The sequence below is a fragment of the Malaclemys terrapin genome, chromosome 9, assembly GCF_027887155.1.
Source record: "Malaclemys terrapin pileata isolate rMalTer1 chromosome 9, rMalTer1.hap1, whole genome shotgun sequence".
NCBI classification, from domain to species: Eukaryota; Metazoa; Chordata; order Testudines; family Emydidae; genus Malaclemys; species Malaclemys terrapin.
This window is the reverse complement of record NC_071513.1, coordinates 23567049-23591352: the sequence shown is the minus strand read 5'-3', so window position 1 is coordinate 23591352 and position 24304 is coordinate 23567049. Positions and strand designations below refer to the sequence as shown.

At 44.1% G+C, this 24304-nt stretch overlaps 1 protein-coding gene across 3 annotated transcripts in view; it reads right to left on the bottom strand.

Annotated features, from left to right (window-relative positions):
* Nucleotides 1–655: 655 nt before the first annotated feature.
* LOC128843275 (G-protein coupled receptor 83-like) overlaps nt 656–24304 on the bottom strand; it is a 40628-nt gene continuing 16979 nt past the window's right edge. For 2 of the 3 annotated variants that reach the window (XM_054039981.1, XM_054039982.1), the window contains exons 6-7: nt 19218–19826; nt 656–1423 (exon numbers count right to left, since the gene is read on the bottom strand). In XM_054039981.1, coding sequence (XP_053895956.1) covers nt 19232–19826 — 595 coding nt within the window. In that variant the 3' untranslated portion in view covers nt 656–1423; nt 19218–19231. The remainder of the gene's footprint in view (nt 1424–19217; nt 19827–24304) is intronic. The other variant, XM_054039983.1, reaches the window with a different exon arrangement.

Sequence of the window (24304 nt, the reverse complement as noted above, 5' to 3'; positions counted from 1 at the left end):
GCATAACCAAGGCTGGTGAGAGCCAAGGTATGGCTGGCTGGCTGTAGTACACACAGACATAGCTGGGAGTGACTTACATGCTGGAGGTTGTTTGTGAGCAGCCCAGGTTGGAGGCTACAACAGCAGAGCATTATAAAGGGCACCCCAGGTTACAGGGCATGGGCGACACAGTCCCCCCCCACTAGTCTGGATTGTGCCCCAGAATGTCTCACACACATAAAAGGAGATTGTAGAGTACTTTCAATCCAACATTTCACCTACCCTCCAACTGTTCTAATTGGAAAGGGTAATTTTACTTTAGATTCTAAGGCTGGGCTTTTCAAAGCAGACAGCCACCCCACTTCCACTGAAAATCAATTACGTATCTACTCCAATAGGATCCTTTTAAAACTTCTCATGACAGACATCATTAAAATGTGTTGGAAAAATGCCAGTGAAAATAAACATCCATATTAATTTCAGCCCCATTTTCAGAACACAAAACTGTGGGGAAATTGTGTGGCAAATGTTGAATTTTTAATGGCATACACTGAATATAGATTTATTCATTAGAAATCACCCATAATGAGCCATAATTTTGCTAGAAAATGTCCTGCATGGGGCAATCCGGACTTGTGCCTGGGAGCTGAACTGGGTGATCCCAGTTTGTTTGTTTTTTTCTTCCATCTGTAACTTTTAACATTCATACACAGACTTAGGGATGTGACATCTTTTTATTCATTTCACTTAATACATACAAACTTTCTATTTGTTCTAAGGCCCATTTTCTTTGCACAATTTGACCAACGAGGAACACCATTTATTTATTTATTTATTAACTAAAAATCCCAGACTAATGATGAGGAAACATTTCCAGGAACTTTGAACATCAGCTGGGTTCTTGCTGTGCAAGAAGCTCCATGCCATTATGCCCCAGTCACCAAGAGGTAACTAGGAAACATCACACAGTCATGACAGCAAGGAGATGCAGTAAATCCACAGAACAGACAGGATCCTGATGCTTTAAGCTCCGTTGCTGGCTTTTGAAAAAATAAAAAGTTACATCTGGACAGATCAATAACTCAGACAAGCACAAGACCCTTACTGGAAAGTGAAGGTTGAAAGTCATAATAAAAGGGAAAAACATCTGCTTCCTGCACAGCTCCTGTCAAACATTTTTTATAAAGTTCTAAATCGTTTAATTGTGATTTGTGAAAAGGTCCAAAAAAATCAGGGGACAAAGTGAGGAGAACTTTTGAAGGGAATCCCTTGCTCTTTTTATCCATTTATTTCTCCTCCTAATGGGTGCATCTTTTTAGATTCTCTTCCCTCCTCTCCAAACCCCATGATCAAAAATGTAATTCTGCTCTTTGATCTCTCCTGTGCTTCCATTGAGTGTTGCTTGACATGGCACTTCCCACCAGAGTTGCAAAATTCATTCATCCTGAGTGAGCAGAAAATAAAAGCTGAAATTGTTAGTGACAAATATTCGCGATTCCCTCCCTCTTCTTCCCCCTTTTCATAACAAGAAGACCATATATATAGATTCAAGAACAATACAGACAGGTGAGTTGACAAGCTATTGATTAGTTACTGAAATTCTCTTGGAGGTGGAGGCCAAAGACCTGGAGGGTAGATATACTCTTCTCCCAGCCATCACTTCTCAGTGAAGCTGTGAACTCGAATATCAGTCATTGTGTACACGGCTATCACTGAAGCCCAGAGGTTTACAGGACTAGACATTTTGTACATATAACAAGAGCCTCCAGAGATACACTAGATAGGATATAAAATTTAGAAGGGATATAAACTTTCATGTTTCAGGGCATAAACCGATCACTAACTTAGAAAACTTAAGACAAAACTTCCTTTATGGGCAGGTTATTCCATAATTGTCACTTATAGGGTTTTACACGCCTTCACATGAAGCATCTCATACTGGCCACAGGAAACCAGAATAGATAGACCACTAGTCCAACGTCATATGACAATACCTACGTTCCTAGCTGCTATAGAGACTCAATAAAGCCTGTCCTAGAGATCAAGCAGTCTTTAAAAGAAACCAAGAGTCTCTTAAATAGACAGATTTCCCTATCACAAAGCCAGACCCACATTTTCTATTGGATTCAACAAGAGGAACTTATTTGTGTGCACATATAATATTGGAAAGCTGCACTTGAGAGTCAGTTCTGTGTCCAATGATGACACCATGTTGTACAAGTAGTTTGGTTCAGGTGAAATGGGAAGTAGAGGTCAGACTTGGCTAGTGGGAGAGCAAATTGCAAATATTTAGGGCAAATATTGTTTAAATGTATTAAATGCATCTTCATTTCTACATAAGAAAGTGCAAGGGGTGGGGAGGTAGATTTGTCTTTTTGTTTTAATTTGGGGGGAAATTGTGGTGTCAATTTAAAAAAGGGGCTAACGGCAATGACTTGAGCCAGAAATAGATGCTATCCAAGCTTTAGACAGACAGATGATATGCAAAATTTCCCTCACTCAGATCTTCCAATAAGCCTCAGTTCTACTTAATCAAATTTAGCCCATGGCATGTCTATTGTGACAATCAGCATGGTTTAGATGCCAATTCTGGACCCCTTGTTATTCCAGTCCTGGTCACACACCATTAGCACTGTCCATGAATCTCACTGCAGTTAAGTTCTATTCCAGTCCTCAGACCCCCTACACAGCTTTGCCAATGCACCTGTCATAAAATATCTTTGAAACGACTAAGCACAGGCTGCTAATCATGGCAATCTGTGGTGGTTTTGTTACTGGGAAAGATGTCCACTGAGACTAGATTGATAACCAAACTCTCTGAAGTGTCCTAATGAATGTGTGCTGATGTCTGCTTCAATCAGAGCTGGGGTTTGGGTAGGAGTTATTACTGAAAGTGAACTAAACCCTCTTACAAGTTTCATAAGAACATAAGAATGGCCATACTGGGTCAGACCAAAGGTCCATCCAGCTCAGTATCCTATCTTCCAAGAGTGGCCAATGCCAGGTGCCCCAGAGGGAATCAACAGAACAGGTAATCATCAAGTGATCCATCTCCTGTCACCCATTCCCTAGACTATCAATCTAGTCTCAGGTGGACTCCTTTCCCGGTAACAAAACCATTTCCTGAAAACAGAGAATAGGGACACCATCCCTGCCCATCCTAGCTAATAGCCATTGATGGACCTATCTTCCATGAACTTATCTAGTTCTTTTTTTAACCCTGTTATAGTCTTGGCCTTCACAACATCCTCTAGCAAAGAGTTCCACAGACTGACTGTGTGTTGTGTGAAGAAGGGAAGAAAGAAAAAAAAGCTCCGCTTATTACAACTTCGATAGCTAAGTGCTGAGCATGAACACTGCCAGGTCAGATCAGAGTGGCACTGCTAAGCTCATGAGAACAAACAGTGTTCTGCTACAGTGCTGGGCACTGGGGCTGTCCAGCCATCCGTTATCTAGGTGGGAAAATAGAGTCTTGAACCATGGCAGAAGGACCTTCCAGTAGCTGGTACTAGTCAGCAGAGAGAGTAGTGTTGAACTCTCTCTTTCTCTTCCCCACAGACTTCAGTGAAAGCAGGATTGCGCCCAAATACTACAGTCAGTCCATCCATCCCTGTGTCAGACAGATTTTATTTTTCTCAAGGCCTTTTTTAGTTTATTTTAGTATCTCGGTGAGCCTGAAGGCCATGAGCCCTCTTCAGGGAATAGATGCTAAAGAATACAAAGAAACAACATCTACTGAGTGTGTAACAAAACACCACTTCATAAACAATCTGGACTGAATGTTCTGACCTGTAGCTGGGCAAACTGTCAGAAGTGGGTCCAAGAGAACTCCCTCTCCTCCCCCAACAGGCTGTATCTAAGCCCTTCACACACTAGTAGGAGGATTAGGCGCTGAGGCAACAATCAAGAAGACAAGAATATGCTTTATCTTCTGTTGCAGCCCTGGGCCGGGTGATGAAAGGTAAAATACTGGATTAATAAGCAAACCACTGGCAAAAAATATCTGCTGTCAAAAGAAAAAGGAGAATGCCAAGGCCTGGAACGATGTGCAGCAGATTCAGGCAGGCAATGTGAGAGAAGAATGAAAAGGATGGAAGGATTTCAATGGGACAAATTCAGAAAGAAAATAATGACACTTTATTCAGAAAGCTGGGACCATATGCCATAGCAGTGAGTGAGGGAATAGGCTTTGTATGTGTTCCGCTCATCTGACTTTCTGCTATATCTGAGCCTTCAAAGCTAGCAGACCATCCCTTAGAGCTTAGCTTCTTTAAAGAGTGTCTGAAATAAATTACATTTGGTTTAATAAATCTGCCTTTGTGTCCTTCAGAGATTTCCAACTGGGGTTTCATCCAAAGTGTAGGAAGTTCAGAAATGTAGCTTACCTGCTGAAATTACCCCTGTGTCACTAAATATATGATGTGAGGGCAGGGCCGGCCCACAACATTTTGGCACCTGAGGTGGGGAGCTCAAATGATGTCCCCATACCCCCTTGCTTGGGCCAAAACTTTGAAAGGTCTCAATTCTGCCTTCTTCCTGTTCTACTCCTCTCATGGTACTGCTCTGCTACCTACCCCAATAAAGGAAAACTAAAAACTTTAAATACCTTGTTCAAAAATTTTAAGTAACACTTAACTTTCAAACTCCTGAACAGCAAATGTAACTTTTCTTGTCTACATAGTAAACACTGCCATTTTTATCTGTTTGAATAATCAAAGTGGTGCTTTCCGTGCCTTCTTGGTTGCAAAGATTTGAACTGCTTCCTGCTGAAGGTCTACAGTCTAGAGCTCATGCTCTATTGAGATGGTTGCAAGGCCGACCAGCCTCTCCTGTGTCATTGTGGAGCGTAGATGTGTTTTTATTAACTTCAGCTTGGAGAAGCTGCGTTCTCCACTGGCAACTATTACAGGAAGTGTTAGAAGTATGCACAGAGCAACAAAAGCATTTGGAAAGAGGGTGGTCATCTTATTTGTGCACATATATTCCAGAGTAGCCTTTGGAGTTGATCCTGCTGAAATGTATCTTGAAAGGGCTTTCAGTTCATCACCTAAATCACTTGCATCAATATTGCGCATGTCATCATATGTCAACACTGTCTCTAGTATCCTGCATTGCTGGTGTAGGTCTTCTTCAGGTATAGTGTGGAGTTTTGGAATATCATGCAACATCCCAAATATACTGCTGTGTTCCCTGAGCTGCATGAAACGTTCTTGCAACTGACTGTATTGCACAATCTAGTATCTGGTTAAAGAATTCAACTTTGAATTGTTGTTTGGGGTCTCTTATGGAATTATCCCATGCCTCGTAATCAAAATGTCTTCTTTTCGGTGACTTTTGTATTCTTGAATGTGTGGGAAAATAGCTTCAGTGTGAAGCTCCTCTGCCAACTTCTGTGCACTCTTCAGAATGTTTTGAAATCCCTCATCTGACCGGTAAGACTGTAGGTATGACTTTGCTTTGTCCAGTTGTTCCATTGCTCCAGATATATCAAAGTCAATAACTTGGAGTCTCTTGTTTACAACATTTATTTCGAACAGTATGTCATGCCACAACACTAAGCCACACAGAAATTTGAAGTTATGTATGTTTCTGGTGATTCCATTTCCCTCTGTCATTGTTCTCCCATGAACAGTTCTTGTCATAGCATTATCCTCTATAATGGCAATTATGGCATCATCTATCTTCCCAATTTGGTGTTTGACAGGCTTTATCACCTCCACTTGACTTTCCCATCGTGTGGAACTCAGTGGTTTCAGTGTCAGAGGGGATGTTCCCAGATGTTGCTTCAAAATTTGCCATTGATGAGTTGATGCAGAGAAAAATACATAGATGCTTTGAATTACATTAAAAATTTCATCAGCCTCACTAGAAGCTGATGCTGTATCACTGACCACCAAGTTCAATGAATGAGAACTGCATGGGACAAAAAAACCTTGAGGGTTTAACTCTCGGATCCGTGTCTGCACTCCTCTGTTCTTTCCTCTCATGTTGGCACCATTATCGTAGCCCTGACTTCTCATGTCAGCTATTGCAATTCCCGTATCTTCCAGCTTTTTAAGAAGCACATTTGTCATACTAGCTCCTATAGTATCATCAATGTCACTACATTCTAGAAAATGCTCTCTGACAGTCACCATTGCAGGGACATTTTCACTAGGTTCTGTTGTTGTTACAAAATGCACCATTAAAGTCATTTGTTCCGTATGGCTGATGTCAGGTGTGCAGTCCAGAATAACAGAGTAATATCTTACTGACTTCAGATCTGCCACAATCTTCTGTTTGACTTTTGTTGCCAGTAACTGTATGATCTCATTTTGAATTGTTTTTCCAAGGTAGTGGTGTGTGTACATTTCTCGGGTGGGGACTCTTCTTAGATGCTCCTGGAGTACAGTATCAAACTCAGCCATCAGCTCCACAATTTTAAGGAAGTTTCCATTGTTTGGCACATACAGCTGATCTGAAGTGCCACGCAGTGCTAGGTTTTGGGTAGCAAGCATTCTCACAATGGCAATGAGCCTTTTCAGAACATTTTGCCAGTAAAGAGACTCTGATGCAATCTTCTTTTGATGCTGATCATCTATGGTGGCCTTTAATCTTAGTCTCATCTCAAGCTCTTTCCACCTATGGAATGCTCTCTGGTGATTTGCTACCTTCTCAACGCATGCCAGATTTCTAGCCAGATTTTTCCAGTCCTTTGTTCCTGTAGAACCCAGTGTGGCTGGAACATTAGACTGGAAGAGTTTGCAACAAAAATAGTATGCAGCATTCTGGGGTTTTGAGTACGTAAGCCCTGGCCTCTCCACTTTGTCACCATTGGGGATTTCACGCCAGTAATGTGTTGGATGGAAACTTCTATTTTCATTGTCTTTGGGGAACATGAAGTTTTTCACTTGCTGTGGCCCACGCAATACAAGGAAGTCCCTCAGGCTACTGCTCAGTCCTGGATCATCTAGACTAAAGGAACTAAACTCAGCAGCATCTGTTTCTTGAGCCTCCACCACACTCTTCTCTGATCTACACTTTTCTTCAGCAATGTGCATGGTTACACCATTTGAGATGGAGATATGGATGCTGCAGTAGTTGCCAGGTCACCTGCACTCTGACTAACTGGAAGATCAGGCTTCTCCTCACCAGTCACATCCTCACTGGGGCTGGAAGGCTCACCATGAACATTTGTGTCTATGTATCTCAGGAGAGCTCCTTCCTGCTTAGATAGAAAAGCTTCCTTTGCTTGCTTTCTTTTTCTGAATGCTGCCCCAGAGGAGCGTTTTCTTCTTTCACTCATGACTGCTGTTCTGTGCCAGCTATAGTGGTTCTCAACACTCAATTGAAGGGGACTGTGAGTCTTGCCGGGGGAAAGGTACCAGTCCGTCACACACACACACACACACACACACGGGGTCGCTTCCTACCGGCTTGAGTATTGAGGTCTCCCACGAGTCCCTAGGTTTCCTGCGGGCCTTTGGGTCAGTCGCCTCCCTGGGTTCCTCCTGTAGTAGGGCTTCGAGCTGGCCTGGAGAGGCTTCAGTCCCCAGCACCTCCGCAGCTGGTAGCTGGTCCTCCACAGGAGCTTCCCGGGCAGGTCCTTCCCCTGCGGCCACCAGCCCAGACTGAGCTGGGCTCTCTCCTTTTATACTCCCAGAGCATTTGGAGCATGCCCAGTACAGACGCGGCGGGACTTCCGCTGTCAGTGCTACCAGACCGACGCTGCTGGGGCTGGTGCGGGGCGGTGCTGCCCCGTCACAGGGACAAATAAGCAGGCTAGTAGCAGGGCCTGAGTGAGGGAAGATATCAGCGTCTTAAGGGCCTAACTGGCTCCTACCACTTCAGTTGACTGCCCGTTCTCCTCAAGTGGGTTCAGGGAAGCAGCAGGAAACAGGAAGCTCCCTGAGAAGCTGGAGTTAATCAGTCCAGGCTCCTGGCGGTGCTAGAGAGGTACATAAGAGGCTCCTCCTCCTCTCTCTCCCTGCAGGTCCTGCTGCTTTCTGTTATTCCCTCTCACCTTTTCTCCTGCCTGCCTGTTATGTCTCTTGTGCCCTCCTTCCTCCAGCCCAGCACTCCACCATCTCTGTGCATCTAGAGCAGAGAGAATACATATGCAGCAGACACCATTTTCTACACTCTGGGTCCTACTGGCGCCCCGCCCCCCCACAGTCTGGCATCTGAGGCGGCCGCCTCAGTTCGCCTAATGGTAAGACCAGCCCTGTTTATGGGAAGCAGACATGTTACTGTTCAGCCAGTGAGCTGTAGAGCAAGTTGTCCTGACCTGAGAGAAAAGCTTTTACTTCACTCTCTGCTGCAGCAGGCCCCAGGGCCGTCCTTAGGCATATGCAGCATACACAGCTGCGCAGAGCACCATGAATTGCCCCAAATTTCATGGTGCCCTACACAGCTGCATGCTGCATACGCGGCAGCATCAGCCCCGGTGACCAGCCCTATCCCTTGGCTGGCCCCTCCTGCAAGGGGCAGGGCCTTCCCTAGGAGGGTGTGGGGCCTCGGACAACTCTTTTCGCCCTGCCTCCTCCCCTTCCCCCCTGCTCCGCCCCCGACCTGCCCCCATTCCACCTCTTCCCCCAGTCACCCCGCACTCACCGGCAACGGCGGGAAGTGGAGAAACCCGGCCCCAGCCTGCTCTACTCCGCCAGCTCCCAGCCATGGTGCTCTGCTTCCCGCCACTGGTGAAAGGATCGCCCCCAGCACTCACCAGCAGTGGCGGGAAATGGAGAGATGCGGCCCCAGCCCACTCTGCTTCCCTTGCCCCTGGCCCCAGCCATGTTGCTTGGGTTGGGGAAAGGATCGCCCATGGCTCTCACCGGCGGCAGGAAGCGGAGTGCCACGGCTGGGAGCTGGCAAAGTAGAGCGGGCTTGGGACAGGCTACTCCACTTCCAGCCACTGCCGGTGAGTAGGGAATCCCTTCCCCTAAGCGCCCTCCCCCGAGCGACACAGCTGGGGCCGGGGCGAGGGAAGTGGAGCTAATCCCCCGGGCCACTCTGGGCATGGGGGGCCCCAAAAAGTGCCCCCCCCACAGTTCCTGCTCCCAGACCCTGGGGGGGGGGGAGACCTGGGGCCCCACACAGCCCCCCATGGGGGTCTGCATAGGGCACCCAAATGGCTAGGGACGGCCCTGGTGGGGACCTATTTATTTGAAACAGTGATTTTGGCTCTTTGTAAACAATATCTTTGCAGTTTGCTTCTGAACTGCTTGTCTGTTTGCTTCCCCTCCTCTGATCTTGGTGGGAACAAATCTAAGTATGGTTACATTTGCACCTTCTTCTAGGTCATCAATGAAAAATTCAGTGTAGTTTCCTATAGTGACCCCTGTGATACTTGCTACACTTGGGACTTGAGTCAAAGCCCATTGAAATCAATGAAAATCTTTCCATTGACATCAGTGGGCTTTGAATCAGGCCTTTGGTACTGTTTCACATTCGAAGGGCTACAATTAATGATTATACTGTTTCTCCTTCATCGGCTAATTTCTGATTCATGGTGGGTTATCTTTATCTAGCTGGCATTTTTCCTGCGTCTTTGTTCGCTATGTAGTGTGACCGTATAACGTGTTTCTGAAATTCAAATATCCTCTGCAGCACATTCCCCATTATCTATTTCATCATTAATTATGCTGAAGGTCATTAGATTCATTTGGCTTGAGCTAGTGTTACTAAATCCATGTTGTTAATTGGTCATTAGACACCTCTCTCCTGAATCCTCACATATTGACTCACATCAGCCTGTGTTCCAAAATTTTCCCTGAAACAGACATTTCACCAAACCTTCAATGTGACAGGCTTGCCTTCTAGTGAAACTGGGGTACAGGAGAGGAAGTTCTGGGGTTTCCTTGCCAATGACTAATTCACCAAATCACCCATTTGCCTAGATGATTTATCATTGAGAAGTGTCAAAGGCACAGAACTCAGCACTATATCTACAGAACATGAAAAGGTCAAGATCACATAAACCTCCTTGAACGCCTCTCCCTGCCACCCCAAAACTCCACTTTAAAAGCCTAATAACTACATTACAGAGCTGCCTGCTTCCCTCAACGTCTATGCCCTACTGCACTGTATCAAAGAAGCTCTGTCCCTTGGCCAAGAAGGGGCCACTTGTACTTGGCCAAAACTGGGCACTCAACTCTAAATGAATGGCAATCATGACCAGAGAGAGTTCTTGGATTTGTATCTCTCCATCTTCCCCACCTTAAATAAGTATCCAGGACTCTATCCTGAGAAGTAGTGACTGCGAAATAGATTTGGGCATCATGGCGGATAATCAGGTGACCATGGGCTCCCAGGTCGGCACTGTGGCTAAAAGGACTAATGCAATCCATGGATGCATAAACAGGGGAATCCTGTATTTGGCACTAGTGTGATGGCTGTTGGAATACAGTGTCCTGTTCTGGTGTCCACACATAAAGAAGGATGTTGACAAATTAAAGAGAGTTCAAAGAAGAGCCACAAGAATGATTGAAGGATTAGAAAACTTGCCTTATGGCGATAGATTCAGAGAGCTCAATCAATTTAGCTTAACAAAAATAAGGCTAATGGATGTCTTGATTAGTCTATGAGTACCTACAAGGGGAAAAAAATATTTAATAATTGACTCATCAATCTAGCAGAGAGAGATATAACATGATCCAATAGGTCGAGCTAGACAAACTCAGACTGGAAATAAAGTGTAACCTTTTAACAATGAGGGTATTTAACCATTCCAGCCTTGGAATCTCTGAGCATGGTGGTAATGCCATAGCAGCCCCATTTCAAGTCACTGGAAGTCTGAAAGAAAATATCCAGACCGCTACCAACAGTAAGGGGAGATTATTATTGTTATTATTAAACATTTATATATGATAATGCCTACAGCCCTGCCAATTTGGAGCCCCATTCTGCTAAGTGCTGGACAAACATAGTAAATGACAATCCTGGCCTAAGAGATTCACTTTTGGGTCCAACAGTATCTTGATTTTTTTATACAAAGTTGATTAAGACCACAATTCAATAAGGTACTTAAGCACATGATTAGTCCCTCCGAAGTCATATGCTTAAATGTTAGGCGTGTGTTTTAAGTACTTCGTTGATTCAGGCCTTAGTCTGTGTTCTAGCAAGGACAGATTACATGTATTTTTCAGAACTTTAGACCAATAAAAAGGATACATATATTATTATAAAAAGTCTAGTGCATGCAGTTGAGTTTAGTGTAGATACAATTTCTTGCCACTCTGACTTTGCTAGTCAAACCAGCCGGCGTACCCTTTTTCTATCACACATTCTATCGTTAACTTAAATGTGAGAGAATTGCTGCTATCGGTGTCTTTTTTCTTTGCTGTATTAATGGGGACACCTTCAAGTGACAGAGAAGCCTCTCGCAATGGGGAAAGCCTGTTGGGTTCTGAATCTCATCCAGGCTTGGTCCTGCTAGTGAAGGTAGGGGGCTGGACTTGATGACCTTTCAAGGTCCCTTCCAGTTCTAGGAGATGGGATATCTCCATTAATTAATTAATTTTATTAAAAAGGCATCGATAATTACTGTTACAGACAGCAAAGTAATTATCATGATTTAACAGAGCCAGTGTTTAACATATGCTCGTCTAGGGAAGCAATCTCAGCAATGAAAGAAGAGCTGACCTTGGCAACAGATCCAGGGAAGAGGTAGCCAAGTGTAATGGCAGAGAGCTGGCAAACAAGAGGGAAACAAAGTAGACAACCCACCTGTATGAGGAGGGGTATGTTATTCCTTCAAAAGTAAACATGAAGCAATTCAAAAAAAGTAAGGAATATCAAAAGGGAGCAAGAAAATAAATTTAGAAGAGGCATCAAATGTCTTCCAATACCCATGCAGCTGACAATGATAATAGAATAACTTGCATTCCCATAGAATCTTTTCAGCTGGAAGGGTCCCAAGTCATTTTATTGACTCTGTATAAGGATTACTCACTGAAATGGAAGATGTTTCTGGGTGGACCACAGCAGCCATTCTATGCCAGCAATATTGCCTAATAGTGTCAAGCAAGAATAGTAAATAATAACTTCTGTAGTTTAAACTACAAGAGGACTTCAGGGCAGGCACAACATAATCATTGGAATTTGAATTTGATCAGAGGACTGAGGCCAACACCCCACTGTCTACAAAGAGTGCTCATATGCTCTTTTAAGAACCACAACTAGTCAGATCCCCAGTTCTATATTTCACATGAAAGATGTCAATATTTGTGTTGTTGCTATGATTATTTTATAGTACCCCAAAGCATGATAGGAACTTTTACAGAACATATAGAAAGAGATGGTCCCTTCTCCAAAGAACTTAGATCTCATATTAGATATAATGTGATCAGTGGGGATAACAAACTGTAGAGAGGGATGGGGAAAGAAATGACAATGGTTACAACAAGGTGCTCAGATACCAAGGTTAACCACTTTAGGCGGATGTGCATCTTGGTGGGTTATTTTAAAGGGTATCTGAACATATTTAATAGTCATATATTAATTGGCTTTGGGGAGATTTTCAAAGGCACGCATGGTAGTTAAAATCTCAACTCCCATTGACTTTTGGTTGTTGTGACACTCTACACCCCAAGGGAGCATCCTATAGCCCCATATTCATCATTTATATAGAACTGTGATATTGCACATAAAGCAGGCCATGTAAGGTACCATGGGAAAGGTTATGATCTGCTGAAACCTACTGTTCCATCTAAATATGTATATCATTAATCCATATGAAGTTTTGAGAATGTGTTGTATGGTTGTCACTAAAATATGCTGTGAGTTGGGGAATTGCCCAGATATTAGAACCCCAGAGACTAGGACACAAGAGTTGGGGGAATTTGGCTGGTGCCTTTCTCTGTGTGATTCATGAGTGGCTCTGGGAGCATTCATGCAATCTAGCTGGGTGTGGGGCTCCACCTGTGGTCGTGCTGAGTGATAACAGCACCTGCAGGGGTTTGCTGCTTGTCACTAGCAAAGCATTGTGAGAGACAGCCCAGGCTGGAGAGTTAAGGGGATACTGCAGTCCCACAGTCCCAAGCTGCACCCAGGGGATCCCATCACAGTTGTTTGTGAAATGTTTGCTTAGATTAGTCTGTATTCTAAGTCACACAATCTTGTTTCTGTGCCATGATGGAGGACTGAAAATTTTTGAAGCAAGACACTAAAGAATAACAAATAATGAACATGTTTGTCAGGTATGGATTTTCAGAAGAATAATCCTGTGTTAAAATCAGCAAAATGTTCAGGATATGTGAATGTTTTCACGTGGTGGTCATCTGAATATTTGTAGTAATAACAAGACCTCATTAATCACAGTGAACCCAAACTTCTTGCCTGCATTAACAAAAATATTCATTAACTGGTATTTTTATCATTCAATTAGCACTGTGTCCATATCAGAAGATAAAGGAATATTCTGTGCTTTATTTGTAGGTATGGTGCACCTCAGTCCCTCCTATTCTCTGCTTGTGGCACATAATGGTTTTGTCTCCTGAAGGCTTGGTTTAATTTCCGTTTTGGATTTAGCATGCACGTGCTGTGCAGTGTTGGTGGCCTGGGATACAGGAGATCAGACTACCTGATGTGCTGGTCCCTTTTGGCCTTGAATTCTATGACTCTGTGGTGTGCAAGCAATGTTGTCCGCTGGGATCCAGTGATCTTAGACCTTGCCTTCCAAGGAATTCTTTCAGGTCACGCCTGAGAGAAAATACAGATGTTCCTTCTAATTTTACTACTGCAGCATATGGCAAAAGCCCCTCCCTTTGCCTGTTGGGAAAATATTCTTCCATTTTGTTTTCAGCTATGACTTTGCATTGTGATCAGTGAGGTGATTAGTTTGTGGTGTGATAGATTTTATACACAACTGGGCAGTTGGGCCATCCCGTGAACTTTTCTTCTGGGAGTTTAAAACAAACAAAACTATCTTTGCTAATATAAAAACATTATCTGCTTCACCCTCTATCTGCCATATTCTCCTTTTTTAATAATGCTTCCTAATGAAACTCTCATTCGGGATTTATAATTTAGCAGATTGCACTTGAAACCTGGGCACTTCACTGATACAATCTTGAAGGCTGTTTATTAAGAGTCTTCAGCAGGCAGACTTACTAAGAGGGAGAACAAAGATGAACTGCCATTTAAAGAACCTTGTGCAAGAGATAGATGTTGAGCCCTGTCACTATCAGCTGAATTAAACAGCCCCAAGGCCTGTGATAAAATATATTCCCAACCAGAGGACTATGATATGGGGGTCAGCTACTGGAAAAGGATTCTTTGGACAGTAGAAGGCATTTGCCCAGTTTGGGGGCCTTAGAAAAGCTTTAGGTCAAATGCTTAAGGTGTGTGTGTGGGGGGGGGAAATCAGTTTTCTAGTTCTGGCTCTACTCTTCCACTCTATTACCTGAAGAATCCTCATCTACTTTCTCCATCTTCGGTTTTAAACCACCCATTACCATATCTTATCTGTCACTAGAGCAATTTCCTTTGCTGATTACATTGTCAAATTGGTCAAATGATATATGACCTCTGAAGGCTCCAAGCTAGTGGATTCAAACAATAGGTTTTGCAGGGTGTGATTTCAGAACTAGAAAGATAACTTTTTTGTTCTATGGTTACAAATTAAATAGATAAGAATCAAAAGGAGAAAAGTCCCCAGGTTTGGAGAATGAACTGGTATCAGGAAAACGGAGCCCTCTCCAGATATTCTATGTCTCTGTCTCTGGTTAGCATTGTCCCTCTCTTCTACCAGTATATTTCATTCTGTTCCCTACCCTTCCCCAATCTAAAGGGAGAGACTTCTCCTTCCAAAAAGAATTGCCTTTAAAAATATTTCTGATATACCCATTGGATGCATGCGACCCACCATACATTTTCAAGCCGTGAGCTCAACTCTGATGCTACTAAAGATTGAAAGCCTGTTTATTAGAAGTTATCTGTCTGGTTTATTGCAGGGGTTGCTCTCGATCACATTCCAGTTCCAAAGTCAAGAAACAGGGCAATGGCAGAGCTTGGATTAAAACTCAGGTCATCTTACTTCCAGGGATGTACCCTGTCTATCCACTGGACCATACTACCTCCTCTGTGGTTACAATACATTACTGGCTAAGGCTATGTCCATGGAGGATGCTGTGGTTCAGACTGATCTGCACTTTTTGGCCTGGTACAATATAATTCCCCCATTATTGCCTTATTGATACTAGGTAAAATGGGATGTTTGCCAGAGAAAGTCTTCAGTTTAATGCACTTCTCTACCCCCTCCTTGAATAAAAAGTTCAAAAACCTATTCCCAGTAGTTAACAGAAGTGAATTGGTATTTGCCAGCGTAAGTTTCCTGCTGTGAGACACTTAGTTTACTGCAGTCTGTCTTCCTGCTCTGTTGTCTGCTAAATGAGTCCTTAATGTCATTTTGAAATGTCTTAGTATTTCTTGGAATAATTCTTTTTTCACTGACGTTCACATAAGAAAAGCATCTCTCTCTGAGAACAATGTATTTCTCTGAGCGTAGGGACTCGGGAACAGAGCTTAATTGCCTCGGGCGGGGTTTATCTGCATTGGGCAGTAAGTATTTGTATGCAGGACCAAATAAAAAAAAATTACCCTTAATACCTGCCTACACTGAGAAAAATGTCTGTATTTGTTATTGGTACTTAGATACACTGTGGTAGTGCCTAGAGGTCCCAATGGAGATCTGGGCCCAATTGACAAAGGCACTGTATAAATGAATAGCAAGGGACAGTCCCTGCCCAAAGAGCTTGGAGTCTAAATAGACAAGACAGACAGAGTCATAAAGAGGGGAAGTCCCTTGCCTGAGGCCAACTAGCAGATTGAAAATAGAAACCAAGTCTCCTGACTCAAAGTGAAGGGACCTGTCCGCAGAACCACGCTGCCTCTAGGTGTCAGACAGGCAAAAATGTTTTCCTTCTTTTTGAATGCTCTTAAATCTTTTTCTTCTTTCCTGACTTTAAAAAGAACAGGAGTACTTGTGGCACCTTAGAGACTAACAAATTTATTAGAGCATAAGCTTTCGTGGACTACAGCCCACTTCTTCGGATGCATATGCTTATGCTCTAATAAATTTGTTAGTCTCTAAGGTGCCACAAGTACTCCTGTTCTTCTTTTTGCGGATACAGACTAACACGGCTGTTACTCTGAAACTTTTCCTGACTCTGTCACCCTGTGTCTCCCTCTCCTTTCCTGTCTCTGTAGTTCCCTCTAGCTAATGGAGTTGCTTCAGCATAGTTAGATTAATCTTTCCAAGGAAAAAATAAAATCCTCACTGTTGCTGTGCTCCTGTAAACTCGGTTGTTTAACTGAGACTATGATGTAACAGGCAGTAATGCTATAGAGTAATATAACTGTTAAGTTAATAAATGTTACAGTCCTGAGAAAACATTCATGGCCTCTAGCTTAGTGCCAGTGTAAATCCATTCACTCAATTAATGTTGTTATAAAAAATCCCAAACTATAACAAATCAAACTAGGACCTGATATTAAAGTGCAGTTCCACTCTGAAAAGTTGCTATGTAATAATGACCCACAGTCCATGGACATGCTCACTGTGTGTGTGTGTTCTGTGTTATATCTGCTAATGTTGCTGCCAAAATCAGTTCTGTCTGCTTTTACTCGTGTTAGATATACAGAGCCAACGTTGCAGTGGGAGAGTGAGCTGGATTCATAGATGTGAAGGCCAGAAGGGGCCATTAGATCATCTAGTCACCTCCTGCATAACACAGGCCATAGAAATTCATCCATTATTGAGACCAATAACTTGAGTTTGACTGAAGCATAGCTCCCAGAAAGGCATCCAGTCTTGATGTGAAGATTTCAAGAGATGGAGAATCTCCACTTCCCTTGGCTGTTTGTTTTAAGGAAGTGGCTCTCAAACTTTTGTACTGGTGACTCCTTTCACAGAGCAAGTCTCTGAGTGCGACCCCCCCCCCCTTATAAATTAAAAACACTTTTTTATATATTTAACACTATTATAAATGCTGGAGGCAAAGCGGGATTTGGGGTGGAGGTCGACAGCTCCCGACCCCCCATGTAATAACCTTGCAACCCCCTGAGGGGTCCGGACCCCCAGTTTGAGAACCCCTGTTCTAATGGTTAATCACCCTCTCTATTAAATATTTGTTCCCCATTTCTAATTAGAGTAACTTCTAGCCATTGGCCTTGTTATGCCTTTCTCCACTAGATTAAAGATCCTTTTAGTACCTGGTATGTTTCTCCCCCTGAAGGTACTCATACACTGATCAGTTCATCTCTTGTTCTTCTTTTTGTCAAACTAAAGAGATTGAACTCCTTGAATCACACAGAAAAGCATTTTTCCTGCTCTCAAATTATTTTTGTGGCTCTTCTCTGCACTTTCTTCATTCTATTATTTCAACATCTTTCTTAAAAGGTTGACACCAGGGCTTGTTGCCGGATTCCATTTAACTATTTGCAGTTATGAAAATACCTATGCACTTTCCACAAGAGTTGGAGTGGAAATCTCAGCATCTGCCCAAATTCCTACACGGCTTGGATTCCATTCTGGTTCCTACATCATGAACATATTTTTAAAGTCAATTCTAATTGCAGGGATAAACTGTCCTCTTCAGTTATACCTATTGGAGATAATGCCCAAAGTCACACAGCAAGTCAGTGCCAGAGCTGCTCAGGGGTCCTTGATACCTAGTCCTGTCTTCAATTCACTGTTGCATTGATGTCCTGGTGAAATTCTACCTCAGATAAATATATCCTGGTTACCTAAATTTCCCTGCAGTTTCAATGGATCCTTCCTCACTTTCTGGTGTAACCTGTTGGCAGTGGTGTTATTAGCTGTTAAATGGCTGCCATGTTCCATCGCAAAGGTGGCTGGACCTCAATAGTGGGTGAAGTTATCCATATAATATGCACATTACTGTTAGCTTTCAAGGTGCTTAGAGATCATTAGACATAAAAAACAGCATATAAGGCTATTTTATTTGTCAGGATTGTGACATGGATATCTGTGGCATTGTATGAATAATAAATGTATTCATGTCAATAGCAGATACATGACATAGCTTCCTATTTCCACAGGAGTTTGGCCAGGCTCTGCTTTGTCACCATCATTGCTTAGTATTAGTATCAATTGGTTGATGGAGAAGCTTGAGGTAGGGGTGCTGGAATGGGGGGGGAAAGGGAAGGGGCCATGCCCCGCCCTTCCTCTTCCCCTCGAGGCCCTGCCCTCCCTGGACAAGCTGGAAGCCAGAACTAGGCCAGGGAGCCCGGCCCCTCCACCTGCCCGGGGTGGGTGGGGTCCGAGAGCAGCCCCTGGCCTCCCCACCCATGGCAGATGGAGGGTCTACAGCCCCCCACAGCTGCCTGCATGGCTCTTATCATGGCCCAGCGGTGCTCTTCGGCCCCCAAGTCCTCACCCCCAGGCCAGGCCGGAAGCCAGAGTGGGGTAAGAGCCATGCGTGCAGCTGAGGGGAGCTGCAGGCCTCGCGGTCCCCCTACTTTTAGGAAGCATCTGTCAGTGGCAGTGAGCTGAACACCATTCTGCTTCAAATAGGAATGGAGAATAACTGGCTAGGCAGTGATACTGCTGCAAAAGACCTGGGAGTTATAATGGATCCAAATGGAATATGAGTCAATGTGATGTAGTTGTGAAAAAGGCTAATATCATTCTGGGGTGTGTAACCAGGAGTATTGTATTTAAGATAAAGGAGGTAATTGGCCCGCTCCACTCAGTCCTGGTGAGGGCCTCAGCTTGGAGTACTGTGTCCAATTCTGGGAGCCACACTTTAAGAAAGATGTGAGCATACTGAAGTGAGTCCAGAGGAAAGCAACAAAAATGATAAAAGAGGAAAGACTGAAAAAACTGGGCATGTTTAGTCTTGAGTCAGACAAAGAAGCTCCTCTCTTGTCCTCATTTCACCACACACTCTCCCCTAGACAAAGCAGGGAAGCCTTCGTAACTCACCTGGCGGCTCCTGATTGGCCATTGCCTGACCCTTCAAGCTGCTGGAGGATCAAGTCTTGTTAGTATCTGAGCCTGAGTGGCTTATCTAGACAGGTGGGTGCCAGGCCAGTGATACCCACAGCAGGGGACAGTGAAGGCCTGGCATACCACATCACATCTCCCTTTTCATGTTATGCCTCTGGATCAACAATATCCATAATCTCTCATTTCCTGGCATACTTAACTCCTCTACTAAAACTCCCCCCCAACCTGTTGACACGAATAATGCATCATAAATAAAGCCCTTTGCCACCAAACCTTTTGAACTCACCTTGAATGTCCAACTCACAAATCTGTGTTGACTGTCTGCACATTTGTGGTGGAGCGAATGCTCTGTGAGGAAGGCCTCTGCTTGTACCTGGCTTGCTCGATCCATGCCTCTCGATAGGCCATGATCACAGCTGGCAACACATTGTCTTGTGTTTGTGGGACCTTCTGGCACATGCTGAGTAAGGACTTGAGCTCTGAGCGGAAGCTCTCGTTCAGCCAGCAGTAAATGAAAGGGTTATAGCAAGTGCTGCTCATGGCAAACCAGTGCAGAGCAAAATAGAGGGAGTTTTTGGTCTTGATGCCAAGGCTGGAGATGAGCACTACGTAACAGTTGAGTGGGAACCAGCAGACAGCAAAGACCACCACAACCAACACCAGCATCTTGATACTCTTCTTCTTGTTCTTGTGGTGAGTGATGTACTGCTGCGTGGTGATGTCCCCAATGGCATTGCGCAGCCACAGCTTCTTGGCCAGGTGTGTGTAGGTGATGGTGATGATCAAAAGGGGCAAGAGGTAGAGGAGGAGGAAGGTGGAAAGGTCCAAGTATTTCCACACCAGTTCTGCAGGCTCAGGAAAATCAGGAAGACACAAACTCCGGACAGTAGCTTCCCTTTCAAAACAAAAAAGTATTTTTTATAGTATGTGGCCACAAAAACCTTCATGCAAATTCCTGCATTTCCCAAACCAGTGTGGGACTTTCAGGCCACAATATAAATGGCCTGTCTGCTGCACTTGTGGATATCAAAGAGTTAGTATTGCCACCACTGCTTCCATAGGACCCAAATCTGCTATCCTTGTGTACACTGAACCATACCTTAATATGCAAGTAGCCTCATTGCAATCAATGTGACTACTCCCATAGTAAAATACTACCAGATGGAAGGATGACAGAACCTGGCTCATAGTAACTAATATCCTTCAAAAGGGGAAGAAGTACCTTCCCACCTCTGTCTTTCATGTCACCCCACTTCCAACCCCCCTCCCCCGACTAGAAAAAAAATAAATTACATATGTGACTACTTATAGATACTGTAACAGTGTAACTGCAAGATGTTTGTGTGCATTCTTTATTACCCCGGGCCTTATATTTGTGACACTTTTCCTTCTCCATATCCCCCTCTGTTTGTGTGTATGTGCCACTTGTGTCTTTTTTTGAGCTCCTTGGGACAGAAAACATGACTTTGTCTGTCGAGCATCTTGCACTTACTAGTGCTGTAAATAATAAATGATAATTGAGGGGTGGGAAAGGCTAACTGTGCAGGACAGGTTATGAAACTGAATACACAGTATGCAGAAGTGTAAAAATAATGTGTGTTTGTGTGTATGCATGCACACGTGGAGGGGAGTGCTGTATAATTTTGATTGTGGTATGTTTGGGCGGAGCTGCAGAAAAGTAACAAAATGCTACTTCTCTAAGGCTTTGCAGCCAATGATCTCCAAGCAGATATTAATCAAACCCTCATCACCAGTGCCGGCTCCAGGCACCAGTGAACGAAGCAGGTGCTTGGGATGGCCAATGGGAAGGGGCGGCATGTCCGGTCTTCAGTGGCAATTCGGCGGCGGGTCCCTCAGTCCCTCTCGGAGCAAAAGACCCGCTGCCGAATTGCCGCCGAAGACTGAAGCGGTGCGATTGAGCGGCTGCCTAAGTGCTGCCGATCGCGGCTTTTTTTTTTTTTTAATTTCCTTTGCCGCTTGGGGCAGCAAAAAAGCCTGAGCCGGCCCTGCTCGTCAACCCTCTGTGTTAAAGGAATATAACTATCCCTGTATTGTAATTCTGTTTATGAATATTTTACACTTCTATAGGCCTTTTTCTCCATCGCTTTCAAAGTGCTTGGCAAAGCTGGGTAAACATGATTATCACCATTTTATAGAAAAGGTAACTGATACAGAGAGGCTAATGGGACTACATCAAGAATTAATATGGCCCGTGCTGCTTAATTAAAATACAGGTCCATATATGTATCATACATGTGTAAATTAGTATTATTAAGCACAATAATAATATTCATACTATCTACTTTTACACTAAGATAAAAGTGCTAATGGTGATCTATGGTGTAAACTGATTACTTGTTGGTGTCACAGCATAGTACTGCACACTAGGACATTTATACTTTCCTCCGAAGCATCAACCATTGGCCACTATTGGATGGGCCATTAGTCTGTTGCATTATGATACAAAGGGAGGGCAGTTCCAGTACAATCATTCCAGTGTTTTCACAAAGTGGAAGATGTTAGGTTCTCATCCTGACCAAGGAGAGCAGCATTTCAGAAAAGTGTTAGACTAAATCAGGTCCTTGTATCCTAATGGGCTTTTTTGTCATCATGGTGCGCGCTCCCTTGTATTGAGGTCCACATTCCTGTTGTCAAGAGTGAATGACATGCTTTGTGTGGGTTTTTTTCTGAAGTATTGCATTATTCTAAACAAGAAAGGCCTATTAACGAAAACTGAAATCTTCTCTTGGAAGCCATTGCTGAGAAACGGGCAGTTTTGTTTGTCATGGCATGAGATGGGTCCTCACGTCCTCTCAATAAGGCAAGAGAAACCCTTGTGACCCATTTTTTATAAACAAGATATCAAAGGCTGTCTTAAAGCAAGTAACTGCAAAGAAAAGAGAGTTCCCTAAAGGAAGGACAAAGCAAGGACAAAGCCCCATCAGACCATTTTTAGGAACACTATACAACCCTCCTAGTCATCTCCCCCACACAGACCCCAAAGGGACAAACAGAAGGGAGGAGTGTCTCTCTGTAATATCCCAAGCTGTGGGCTCCACCTAATGACTCCCCATGCTTCCCCAAGCTCACAGGTGTTGCCTGTTAGTTGCCTATCATATAGGATCAGGTTATCTATTAATATAAGTTAAACAATTTCTCAGTGCCCCCCACCAGAAGGGACTGAACATTCCATAGACCAAAAGTAAGTACATGTAGCTGGAACTAATGAACGATTAAGGGAGGTGGTGACACACACATTTATTTCCTGGGGGTATTTTAAACCCATCTTTTTCTGTCTCTCTCCCCTTCTGCTTTGTCTCTCCCTACCCATCTTCTTCCTACCTCCGTCTGTACTCAGTTGCAGTCACTGCAAGCTTCTTAATCCCTGTCAGACAACTTTATTCTCCACACTTTGATTAATATCTTTAATATCCTGTTGTCAACCTCCTGCATTGACTATTATGCCATTAATAGAAGACCCTCCAGAACTGATTTCTGTGAATGTGGGATGACTGCAATCCTCAAGGGACCTGACAAATGTCAGGTGTGTAACTAGAAGCATTTTGGATTTTTAGGACTTGGAAACTTGGAAATAAGGAAGTAGATGCAAATAGAGAAAGCAAACTTTGAGACAGAGAATTTAAGGCCAGAAAGGACTGTCACGGTTTAGGGCAACTGCACTCACAGGTGCGGACTTTCCAATGTGTGAGGGGTGCTCAACCCCAGGTTCTGCCGCAGGCCCTGCCCCCACTCCATCCCTCCCCCCAAGGCCCCACCCCTGCCTCTTCCTGCCCTGCCCTACCCACCTCTTCCTGCTCTGTTCTGCCCCCTCCTCCGAGCATGCCATGTTCTCACTCCTCCCCCTCCTCCCCGAAACAGCTGATTGTGGTGGGTGGGAGGCATGGGGAGGGAGCAGGAGGCGCTGAATGGTGCGGCCCACCAGCAGGCAGAAGGTGCTGGGGGGAGAGAGAGGTGCTGATGGAGGGCTGCTGGTGAGTGCTCAGCACCCACCATTTTTCCCCATGGGTGCTCCAGCCCCAGAGCACCCACAAAGTCAGTGCCTATGACTGCACTTGGATTCCCCCTCAGTGGTCCTGCCAGGGCATCCACTCTCTGCTTCCAGCGCCCCAGGTGTTCTCTCTCTTGAGTGGAAACAAGCGTGTCTCTCCCTTCTGACTGGGGTTTTCCCAGGTTGGACAGTTCCATTGCCTTCACTCTGTCATTCCCAGCATGGACAGGTTACCTTAGGACACCTGCTTGCCTTCTCTTCAGAGATGGACAATACTGTAATTGCTACAGACATAAGTTACCACACAGTTCTTTCTAGTCAAGCCTATTTTATTCTTACAGTACAAAGCATTACAGAGAAAACATATTAAAATAAATAAAAGGACCTAATAAGCTTACTAGAGTTCATCCTCACTTTATAAATTAAATTAATGGAGATATCCTATCTCCTAGAACTGGAAGGGACCTTGAAAGGTCATCAAGCCCAGCCCCCTGCCTTCACTAGCAGGACCAAGTACTGATTTTGCCCTAGATCCCTAAGTAGCCATCTCAAGGACTGAACTCACAACCCTGGGTTTAACAGGCTAATGCTCAAACCACTGAGCTATCTCTCCCCCCTTTCTCTTGGGCTCTGGCAAGTGCATCTTTTAATACCCCACCCTAGGGGCATCCTTCTTGTTACAAGTTCAACAGAGCTTCAACTCACAACAAGTCCACTCAGAACACGTTCCGTTCCCTTTTTATACAGTTCAGAAGTCTTAGAACTGGAGTTTCTGGAGGCAGCTAGTAAGTATACAAAGGATCTCTCCCTCCCCAGGGCATATCTTCAAAAGGTTGGCTTCGGAGGGGAAGAATTTGCATTCCTCTCACCTCAATGTATTTCCTAAGGAAATCCACTTCCAACACATTGTTCCAAAAAGATCTTTGAGCTTTCTCATACCTTCCAGAGATTGCATTAATCTTGTCCTTCTGCTAAAGAAGTTCCATACAATCTCACAACAGTACATAAACATTTGCATTTGTAATACAACAAACTCCAGAGGTGCTAACTTTAACTCAATAAGGTTTCACTTAATTCAGTAAAGTTTCTCTTAGTTCTATAAGGCTTGTTCAGAATATTACAGGCCATTATCAATTCATATCATTAAAATGGGGTCACGACTCACTTTGGGTCCCAACCCACCGTTTGAGAACTGCTGATCTAGTCTAACCTCCTGCATATCACCACCACCACCACCCAGCAGCCAAACACTAAACCTAACAAATGAAATTAGACTTAGGTATTACAGCCCTCAGGAGCCTAAACTATTATGTGCCACAGGCAGAGATGATCCTGGAAAGCAAACTGCATGCCACACTTCAGAG